Raw genomic sequence first — 11,141 nt, forward strand, 5'->3', positions numbered from 1 at the left:
CCCCCGACCACCGCCCTCACAGGCTCAGCCAGCCCCGGGGTGTGGAGTGACAGAGAGGGAAGCCAGTCCTGGGCGGGCCACAAGTGCTCCAGAGGGCTTTGCTGGACGCTGTAAAGGCAGAAAGTGAGCAACGAGGGGAGAGTACAGTGTCAGAAATAGAGGGACAGGGAGTGTGAACTGGAACTGGCCATGTGTTGACCCGGCTGGTGATCTTGAATCCATGGCCCACATCTAAGATGGTGGACTTCACTTTCCCATACGGATTGCCTGCCCCACTTGAAAATTGGGGCTGCCCGGGCTCACTTGAGCTGACCTTTCCACGTGTCAGCTGTCATGCTCACATCCCTCACTCCCATGCCTGCCTGGCCTCCAGAAGTAGGTCTGTTCCCCCAGGGAGCACATCTGAGGGAGAAACTGCATGAAGCTCTGCCTCTGGCTGCCTAAGGCCGGAGCATCCTGCCCTTTCCAGAAACACCAAGTCTCACCTCAGGTCATTTGGCCTTCAGCGCTGTCCCCTCACCCCCGCCCCACCTGTCAGTAGCCACTGTAGTGGGCACAGCAGCGTGCAAGTGCCAGGGGAGTGCTTATACCCAAACAACCATCATTCAACAAATATTTACTGCCTGTGGGTTCTGGGCCGAGCGACACAAGCCCTGTGCCAGGTCTGGAGTCTGGCCTGGAGCGTCGGGGAGGCTCGAAGGCCGGAGGGCTCATGTCTCATGGGTCTCATGGGACATTGATGGGGAGTGGGCTGGGGTGAGGCTTCCCCAGGGAGAGGGGAGTTTGGGTCAGGTTACTTTGTGGGGTGCTGGTTTGGTTGTGGGAGAAGTTCCATCTGGAATGCCTCAGGAGGGAAGACCAGGAAGACCTTGAATGCCTGAGTAAGGCGCTGAATCTCAGTCCTAACAGTGGTAATGGGGCTGGGGTCTGTGGCCCAGGTAGTTGTGTTCTGAGCAGTTCCTCTCTGAGTTCAGGCCTTCAATTCAGCGTGTGCATACTACGGCCAGCCCCCGTTTTGTGTCTTCAGATATGGCAGTGCAGCAGATAACAGGCCAGACAAGGTCTCAGCTCTCTGTGCGTGTTCTGGTGGGAGAGATGGGAGTCATATACGGCCAAAGCAGGCATCGGGCAGCACAGGCAGTCACAGGCAGGAGAGGAAAGCTGGGGAAAGAGGTGGCGGGTGATGGCGGCATGGCACTGTGCTCTGAAGGGCTTTTCGAGAGGCGACATTGAAGCAGAGTCCTGAAGGGACCTGAGGGAAGGGGCCTGTTGAGAACCTCAGGAGAGTCCTGGGCAGAGGGAAGAGCTAGGACACAGGCCAGGCCCTGAACTGGGGCCAGCGTGGTGTGTCTGCAGAAGAGCAGAATTCAGGAAAGGAAAGAGGAAGTCGGCGCAGTGGAGGGGGCTGCCCAGGCCAGATGGTGGAGGACCTTGGAAGAAGTGCCCAGTGTGGCTGTCTGGACTCCTGTGATTTTATCCCAGGGTGATGAGAAGCCAGCAGAGGGGTTTGTGCGTGGAGGCTGCTGGCAAGGGTGGTGGGAAGAGGCTGGGAGATAGGAGACCGCTCGGGTGTCAGGCCTGAGACAGGGCGGGGGTTGAGGGGAATGGGGGGAGGACTCCAAGGCTGGAGAGTCAGGGTTTCGTGCTGAGCTCCCCTCCATGCTTGGAAGGGAAGGGGTGCATCTGAACTTGGTTTTGGGATGCAGTGAGTTTGAGGGGCCCCCAGAACAGCCCCCACCCTACCACTTACCAATGGTGAGGCATCAGGGTGGTCCTTAATCTCCGTGCCTGTCTTCCCTCTGTGAAATGCTGGAAGCACAACCGCCTCCGACACCTGGTGGGGATGCAGTGAGTCGAGGTGGCCACACAGTAAGGCTGAAGAGAGGACTCGGGACCCTCCCACCCCACTCTCACCCCTGCCTCTCCCTCGGTTAATGTGACTCCAGGCAGTCTTGAGACTTTCTCTCCCTGTGAAGCAGTCTTCGTCTCCTGCCCACTTCTCCAGCCCCGTCCTGTCTGCTTTCCTGACTTGCAGAGCATCTGCCCCATCTGCTCATCCTCCCAGTACCCTCGGCCGTCTGGCTCATGGCTCTACCAAAACAGCTCCACTTCAGGTCACCCGTGGTGACCCCATTGCCACATCAGCTGGCCTCCTTTGCTGTCTGGGCTCCAAGCATCTGACGCTGCCTGCTTCCCTCTGTTCCTTTCTGGAATCTTCCTTTCCCCCACCCTCTCTGATTCTCCTGTGATCTTTGCCTCTCCTGCCCCACTGTTAACAATGAAATTTCCAGGGCTCTCCCCGTTCCAAGTGAGTAGGTGGGGGTGCCGGGGAATCTGTTTTCCATCAGCTCTTCAGGTGATTTGTCATAGTGGACAAGTTGAGAAACTGCTTTAGCTGCGAGTGTTTCTTTTGTTTTTGAGAAGGGGGTCTCACTCTGTCACCCAGGCTGGAGTACAGTGGCACAACCACAGCTCACTGCAGCCTTGACCTCCCAGGCTCAAGCAATCCTCCCACCTCAGGCTTCTGAGTGGCTGGGACCACAGGCAGGTGCCATCACATGGGGTAATTTTTTTTTATCTGTAGAGTCGAGGTCTTGCTATGCTGCCCAGGCTCGTCTTGAACTTCTGGCCTCAGGCAGTCCTCCAGCCTTGGCTACAGGCCTGAGCTGCCACGCCCAGTCTTGCTGGTGTTTCATAAGGTCCAGCCCCTCTTCCGTCGGCCTCAGGTGTATGATGTGTGAGGCCCAGCGACAGGCTTGGAAGCTCTTGGTCAGTATCCCCCAAACTCTGTTCCCACTTGTAGGTGTTCCTCTTTCTTCTTGGTTCCAGAAGAGTGTGTGACTCACAAAAAGTTGAGGACTATTCGTTGATGTCCTCCCAGGCTTTGCCCACCACTGGGCTCTTGGTAATGCAAGGAACTGTGTGTCCATCCCATTCCATTCCTCTCACTGCAACTCCAGCCCCACATTCTGAACTACCCGTTCAAGATTTCCATCTTTGGACATCCCTGTAATGCCTCCAACTCAACTCGCCCAAAACAGAATGTGCCATCTCCCCTCTCCAAAGGTTCTCATGCACTGTCCCTCTTTGCAGAGCAGCAAAAGCTACCCCTGTCACAGCTGCCCAAGCCAGAAACTTAAGACCAGAGCCGCTTTCAGCTCTGCCCTCTTCTTCCCTTATGGCCACAAACCCCAAGTTTCTGTTCTGTGGTGAATTTCAGATCCGCTTCTCTCACTTCTTTTTCCCTCCTTCCCACCACTTCTTGGTACCGCAGGAGATCATCCCAGAGTCACAAACTCAAATGCCTGCAGGGGCCTGAGGGAGGGAGGTGCACTTGGCATGTTAAGAAGGGGTGTGTGGCTGGGCATGGTGCCTTACACCTGGAATCCCAGCACTTTTGGGATTACATTTTGACCAAGACAGGTGGATCACTTGAACCCAGGAGTTTGAGACCATCCTAGGCAATGTGGCAGAACCCTGTCTCTACCAAAAAAAATTTAAAAATTAGCCAGGCCTGGTGGTACATGCCTGTAACAATCCCAGCTACTTGGGAACCTGTGGTGGGAGGGTGACTTGAGCCCGGGAGATGGAGGTTGCAGTGAGCTGATTTTGCACTCCAGCCTGAGCAACAGACCCAGACCCTGTCTCAGAAAAAAATACGAAGGGGTGTGGGGGGCCCCCAGTGATCTGGGACACTTGTGTCCTGCCTGAAGGGTGGCCCTTGCCCAGTACCTTCCCCTTGCTGCCCTGTCAGAATCTAGGGCCACTGTTGCCAGAAACTCTGAGAAGCCAGAAATCGAGACTTCTATATGAAATCTGATTTTTAGATGCCAGATTGGATTGCTGCTTCCGTTTCATTGATTTCTGCTCTTAATATTACTAATTCATGCTTCTGCTCACTTTGTGTTTTTGTTTGTTTGTTTTTTTGTTTTGAGACGGAATCTCGCTCTGTCACAGGGTACAATCTCAGCTCACTGCAACCTCCACTTCCCAGGTTCAAGTGATTCTCCTGCCCCAGCCTCCCAAGTAGCTGGGACTACAGGTGCCCGCTGTCACACCCAGCTAGTTTTTGTATTTTTAGTAGAGATGGGGTTTCACCATGTTGGCCAGGCTGATCTTGAACTCCTAGCCTCAGGTTATCCACCTGCCTGGGCCTCCCAAAGTGCTGGGATTGCAGGAGTGAGTCGCTGCACCCGGCCCCTTCTACTCACTTTGGATTCAGTTTGCTAGGTTTTGTGCTTTGGCTCCCCCGGCATGCCCCAACCCTAGCTTTTTAAGGTAATTTTTTTTTTTTCAATTTTCTACTAAAATCTTTATTTTACAGGATTTATGTTTCACAGCAGGGATTGAGATGATTCTTAAGCTTTGTCTTTGCCTAACAGCATTTAGAGTTGCCAGTTCACTCCAACATCACTTTAGCTACATCTCACTGGGATGTGTTGTGTTTTTGTTATTCAGTTTAAAGTATTTTCCAATTTTCCTTGTGATTTATTCTTTGACCTTTCTGTTATTTGGAGGCAGATTGCTTAATTTCCAAATATTTGTGGGTTTTCCAGATATCTTTTTGTTACTGATTTTTAATTTAGTTCTGTTATGGTCAGAGAACATACTCTGTATGATTTCAGTTCCTTGAAATTTGATGAGACTTACCCGACGGGCCTGAATGTGTCCTAGCTTGGCAGAAGCTTCTGGGGCATTGACGAGGACAGGTGTCTGCTGCCGTCAGGCAGAATGTCCCCCCAGGTCAGTGAGGTCAGGCTGGTTGAGTGTTCAGGCTTTCTATTCTGGTTTTTTTTTTTTTTTTTGGTCTACTTGTTCTACCAATCATTGAGAAGGATGTCCATGTCTCTCACTATGTGTGTGGATTTGTCCATTTCTTCCTTCAGTCCTGGAAGGTTTCGCTTCTGAATTTTCTCTTTTTTTTTTTTTTGAGACAGTCTCCCTCTGTCACCCAGGCTAGAGTGCAATTGGGTTCAAGCAATTCTCATACCTCAGCCTCCCAAGTCCCTGGGATTATAGGCACACACCACTATGCCTGGCTAATTTTTGTATTTCTAGGAGAGCCGGGGTTTCGCCATGTTGGCCAGGCTAGTCTCAAACTCCTGGCTTCATGTGATCTGCCCTCCCAAAGTGCTGGGATTACAGGCATGAGCCACCCCGCCTAGCCTCTGAATTTTAAGTGTCCTATGGAGTTACTGAAGTGCTTCTGTGGAATGAACGTGGCCTTGGTCCTGTGTTTCAAATGTGCCATGATGGTGTTCCGAAGCCACAGGCTGGACAGCATCGCCACCTGCTGAAGTCAGGGCCTAGACTCAAGGGCCTGGGCCTCTAGAGGAGGGTCTGAAATTCACTATAGAACAGAACACCCTGGTCCTGACGTGCGAGCAGACCACGCCAGGCCTTGACAACCGATCTTCACAACCTCTTCCCGCCCCTGCACACCCTGAAATGGTTTTCAAGCCAACATTTCTGGGATCTTCCCACCTGCCTGCCTTAGAGCCCTTCTCTCAGGAACCAGCCCAAATGTTTCCTGGATCTCTGAGGATTCATCCCACCCCCATTCCCATGCAGAGGCCATGGCTCGGTGCCTAGCGTTCCTGAGGCACTGTGTACCATCTTCAGTGGTGACACAAATGCTATGGGGTTAGTGCTACCTGCCCACAGTGGTGCCGCGACTGCCAACGGGGCGCACTGGGGCTACTTCCACCCTGGACCCCGGCCTGGCAGAGGGCCTGGCACACAGTAGGGTGGAGAGTAGGTGTGTAAGAAGTAAACGCGCGCTGGAGAGGATGTCGCTGCAGCCGGCGCCCAGCCCTTGAGAGGGCTGAGGGAAGGCAGAGGCCGAAACAAGGCCATCTGCCAAGTTCCTCCACGGACCCCTGGGCGAGGAGCGCTCTGCTGGGGACTGCGCCAGCGGTGTCTCCAGGCTCGGACTCTCAGCTCCGCTGCTGCTTTTGGCCAGAGTTCCCAAAGGCAGGTGTGGCTGTCTTTGGTGGGAGGGTTCAGCGCACCGTGATAGTAATAGGGGAGCAAGCACTTGCTGAGCCCAGTGCAGGGCCTGGACCGTGCTCCATAGCGACCTCTGATCTTTGGGTATTGGTTTTGGAGGAAAGAGAGAGCTCAAGGGTGGAAGAGGGGCCAGGGAAGAGTGGTCATGGTGGGAGGAGGAGAGTCCATGTCATTCGGGGGGGTTTGTCACTCGGGCCTGAGTGGGAGGCACTGGAGGCAGGGAGAGGCCAGTCAGCGGCACACGGCCACAGCCCGGAGGGGTTTGCCGATGGGTGCGTCCAGCCTTCTCGAGGGAATGGCGGGGCCAGGGAGCTGCTGATCTCCGGGTGTGAGGGTAATGGGCAGGCTGTGGCCCACCCCTCCTTCTCAGGTTCACTGGACCCCAGCCTGGTATCGCATCACCATTAGCCAGGGCTTTGAAAAGACCCCCGGCCTTCCTGCCGCATCCGTCCTAGCTATAGGCTTCGTTGCCCTCCGCAAATGTCACAGACAGCATGGGCCACCCTGGCAGGGGGCTGGGGTTCCGTGGGGTGGGAGTTGGGGTAGCTGAGCATTCTTTCCTGTCCCCACGGTGCCTGGTGCTGGGGCTTGGCAGGCAGTGAAGGGTTGGGACAGCCTGGCTTTAGCAGGCCCTGGGTCAGGGGTCTCAGGCTCCGTGGCACACAGACCCCAGGCAGGTATCAGGACAGCATGTGGCTTATGCTGTCTGGGGACAGCTGCTACCAGGCCGGCACAGTTGGCATGAGATTGTGGAGTTCTATGGAGTAAAATCACAAATCGGGGTTTTTTAAGTAGAATCTTCTGTGAGTTGCCATCTCTGGCCTTCAGCATAGGGTTTGTGTCTTTCCTGGCCTTGTGGGCCAGGCCTGGGAGCTGCAAATACCAGTTGGGATCTGCCATTACCCTGTGGAAAGATTTTAAGCAGAGGTGAAACATGGTCAGACTTGGAATTAGAGATGAGGAAAAAAACAAAATCACGGTGCCCAGAGTCTCTGGGGAGACTGGAGAATCCAGTGCAGGGGCCATGGGAGCCAGAGAGGGGCACTCGTCCTGCGAAGAGCGGCTCTGCCCATCCCTGCCTCCCAGTACGTGCCCACTGTGACCAGAGCTCCAAGCCAGTGACGCCAATTACCATGAGAAATTTCCTTATTTTTAACTGTCGATTCAAATTTGTACAAGTATGGCCGGGCAGGCCCGTAAAACGAACTCAAAGTGCCTGACCTTTGACGCCCGTCCTAAAAGCGTGTGTGGCACTGGAGGGCCCAGGTTTCTTTGTTCCTCTTGAGAAGCTGGGGTGGGGGCCGGCTGGGCTCAGGGTGCGGCCCCTCACTTCCCAGGGCTGTGGTCTCAGTGGGGCCTGTGCTGCGCCTGGGTGTCCTTGGGCTGAGCCTCTGCCCTGTGAGGACGGCCGCTCAGGCACGAGCCCTGTCAGCGAAGCCGTGGCTGTGGCTCTGTTTCCCGCAGTGGAGCGGAGGCGAAGGGACAAGATCAACAACTGGATCGTCCAGCTTTCGAAAATCATTCCAGACTGTAATGCAGACAACAGCAAGACAGGAGCGGTGAGCATCCCGGACCCTTAGTGGCTGTGGTGGGCCTGGCCCCCAACCCTTGCATGCAGAAAGTCCAACTGCCATGGGGCTCGGGAGTCTTCCCCGGGGTGGAGGCCAGTGGGTGGTGCCCGCCCTAAGGCTCCTGGTCCCCTCGCCCCCAGAGTAAAGGAGGGATCCTGTCCAAGGCCTGCGATTACATCCGGGAGTTGCGCCAGACCAACCAGCGCATGCAAGAGACTTTCAAAGAGGCCGAGCGACTGCAGATGGACAACGAGCTCCTGAGGCAGCAGGTGGGTGCGGGGCCTGGAGCGGGTCGGGGCCCAGGAGCCCCAGATGCAAGACGCTGGCCCTCAGCTCCCTTGTCCTCCGTCGTGTCCGCCAGATTGAGGAGCTGAAGAATGAGAACGCCTTGCTTCGAGCCCAGCTGCAGCAGCACAACCTGGAGATGGTGGGCGAGAGCACCCGGCAGTGACGCCCGCCGCCACCGCGCAGCCACCGCCGCCCACGCCGGCCTCTGCTGCCCCCTTCCCCAGCCCTTAGCACAGAGAGGGACACACGCCCCTCCCCCAGCTGCGTTTTTTTATAGTAGATTTTTAACAAAAAACGGGGAGAAATAATGGATTTCTGTGGATACAGTGCCCACCGCCCTCCTCCACTTGGAAACAGTATCCTCCCTCCCCATCCGTCTGTCTGTCGCCCTTCTCCCAGCCCTCAATACGCCCCGGCACTTCTAGTGGTCTCACCTGGAGGCAAGAGGGAGGGGGACAGAGGCCCTTCCGCGTCCCGCTGCCTCCTGCTCTCTGGAGGTACTGAGACAGGGTGCTGATGGGAAGGAGGGGAGCCTTTGGGGGGCCACCTGGGGCCTGGACCTATGCAGGGAGGCCACGTCCCACCCCACCTCTTGTTTCTGGGTCCCTGCTCCCCTTTGGGTGTGTGTGTGTGTGTTTTAATTTTCTTTATGGAAAAATTGACAAAAAAAATAGAGAGAGAGAGGTATTTAACTGCAATAAACTGGCCCCATGTGGCCCCCGCCTTGTCTGCTTGTGTGTCTGTCCATCTCGGGAATGGGGAGGGGCCTGGGGTCTACAGAGCTCCATGCAGCATGGTTCTGCCGTTGTGCACATGGCTGTGTGCAGTCCCTGCCAGCTGCACCACCTGGTACCCAGTGGTTGGTTGGATGGATGAAGGAATTAAGGAATGAATGTCCCCTGTGAGGCCCTAGGCATGCATGAGGGTGTGGGGAGCTGGGGTCAAGGACATGTCCCATGTTGGAGGAGAGGCGGGGGTCTCCGTGTCAGCAGTTCTGAAAACATAACCAGCCCCTGGCCCTGCTCTGCTGGGCTGAAGCCCTCCCCTCTGCACCAGCCAATAGTGGGGCCTGGCCTTGAGCCCCTCACCCCCAGGAAGGGCAGATGGCCAGGGCGCCAAGCTTGGCCCGTCAGCCTGTCGCCTTGCACCGAGGCTCTGGCGCCTATGCTGTGACCCCTGCCCCTGCTGATGATGAAACCTGTCCTGAGCTGAGATGCAGTGATGCCTGGTAGGGCTGGGGGCTGCTGCCGAGTCCCCGGGTGGGCACGCCCCTATTCACTGGACCCTGCCTCATCCTGCAGCCCCCTTCAACTCCATCCACTCCCAGGAGCTGGGCCTGCCACTCTGCTCACCTTGTGGAGCTCCAGTGCTCTGCCTTTCCTCCCAAATGTCCTCCCCACGCCCCAATCGTCTCTTCCCTCGAGAGCCCTGTCTCCTTTTCCTAGCTATTCCTGTCTGAGGCCATCTTTATTCATTTAGTTTTTAGAGACAGGGTCTCACTCTGTCACCCAGGGTAGAGCACAGTGGTGCACGATCACGGCTCACTGGAGCCTTGACCAACTACAGGTGCGTGGCACCACAGCCAGGTTTTTGTACAGATGGGGTCTCGCTTTGTTCCCCAAGTTGTGACAAGAGGAGCCTCCCACGTGGTGTGGATGAGGAGGCAGATGGCAGGGCCTGTCCATTTCTGTGCCTGAGTGGGCCTTGGCAGCGGTTCAGCAGTCAGGAAGAAGTGTTCACTCTTCGACAGCAACATCCCCAGGCTCTGGTTACTGGGCTGACACTGGATGGCCCTGGAATGAAAGGCAAAAATGGCAAAATGTCCAAGGGCCCATCTGGAACCAAGATTTGTCGATCCCCTAGGCCATGTGCACCCGGAGCTGGGCCTGGTAGTGGAAAGGAATGAAGGCACTGCAGTCAGGCCACCTGGGTTCATCCCCCAGCTAGTGGTGTCCTAAGGAACCGGCTCCCCAAAAACGTCCCTGGCTTGTAGGGTTTGCCAATTTCCTGGCGTCAACACTCCCACCACTGCTGATTTCAGGGTACCGGCATGATGCCAGTGAATGCAGAGTTTCGAGATGTGCACAGTCTGCTCTGTTGAGCCAGTTCTAGCATGCCACTGTACCCTGCTGTGTTTTAGAGGAGATGGGGAAGCCTGGTGGGTAAGAACAGAGGCCCTGGGTTCAGGCTGTCCAGGTCAAAATCCCAGCTCTGCCTCTGCCTGGGCAAGCTTGGCCCATGCCCTGATCTCTGCTTTCAGTGCCTTTTCTGTAAAGTGAAGGAAATGAGTGTCCGACGTGGAGGAGGCTCCTGAAAGGGAGTAGGGTCTGGGGAGCCCAGGCCCCTGGGATTGGGTGACTGAGAAGGCAGCCCCTGAATACAGAGCAGAGCTGAAGGTGGGGCAGCAAGTGCTGCTGGGAGAACAGGCGGCACAGGCTGAGTTGGTGCAGAAGTGAGTCAATACATGTGCCATTGTATAAAATGTACTCATCAGACAGCAGATGTTAGCTATTACTATTACTGCTATTTTATGTTTTACAGACAGGGTCTCGCTCTGTCACCCAGGCTGGAGTGCAGTCACACGATCATAGCTCACTGCAGCCTCAACCTCCTGGGCTTAAGCGATCCTCCTGCCTCAGCCTCCCAAGTAGCTGGGACTACAGATGTGTGCCACCATGCCTGGCTAAATTTGTTTTAAAAATTTTTTTTTTGTAGAGATGGCGTCTCCCTACATTCCCCAGGCTAGTCTTGAACTTCTGGGCTCAAGCGATCCTCCTGCCTCAGCCTCCCAAAGTGCTGGGATTACAGGCATGAGCCACTGCACTGGGCCATATTACTGCTATAATTTATGGCCAAAAGTTTGCTCAAACATTTTCCAGTTACCAGAGACACGTCTCAAGGGTCTGACACTGGGAAAACACCACGTGTGGATCAGGGGCACACGCTGATGCTCGCCATGCTCAGGGCTATCCAATGTTCCCTGCCAGAATCTATGCATGTGTGGTGAGAGCTTAAAGCAATGGATGCTTCCCCCAATATGCCGGACACTCCTGAGGAGGCTGGCAGCTGCTGGCCATGCTCTGTGTGCATGCAGACAGTAGGGAAGTGGGTGGAGGAGAGCGGAACCTTGATTCAGATCATCAAACTGCTTAACCGCTGAAGCAAAAGGGGTAACTTTTTCCCGATCAGCAGAATGACATCATGATGGCGAAAGGGCTCCCCAGATGGCTGGCGAGCAGTGTGTGTCTGTGACCCCGTCTGCCCCACCCCCTG

At 55.5% G+C, this 11,141-nt stretch overlaps 1 protein-coding gene across 1 annotated transcript in view; it reads left to right on the forward strand.

Annotated features, from left to right (window-relative positions):
* The window catches only part of USF2 (upstream transcription factor 2, c-fos interacting), a 12,386-nt gene extending 3,789 nt beyond the window's left edge, over positions 1-8,597 (forward strand). The window contains exons 5-8 of the mRNA XM_011948929.1: positions 5,572-5,624; positions 7,426-7,568; positions 7,721-7,849; positions 7,942-8,597. Of these exons, the coding sequence (XP_011804319.1) occupies positions 5,572-5,624; positions 7,426-7,568; positions 7,721-7,849; positions 7,942-8,031 (415 nt within the window). The 3' untranslated portion in view covers positions 8,032-8,597. The remainder of the gene's footprint in view (positions 1-5,571; positions 5,625-7,425; positions 7,569-7,720; positions 7,850-7,941) is intronic.
* The last annotated feature ends 2,544 nt before the right edge of the window (positions 8,598-11,141 follow it).

Source organism: Colobus angolensis, unplaced genomic scaffold, assembly GCF_000951035.1.
Source record: "Colobus angolensis palliatus isolate OR3802 unplaced genomic scaffold, Cang.pa_1.0 Scaffold107, whole genome shotgun sequence".
NCBI classification, from domain to species: Eukaryota; Metazoa; Chordata; class Mammalia; order Primates; family Cercopithecidae; genus Colobus; species Colobus angolensis.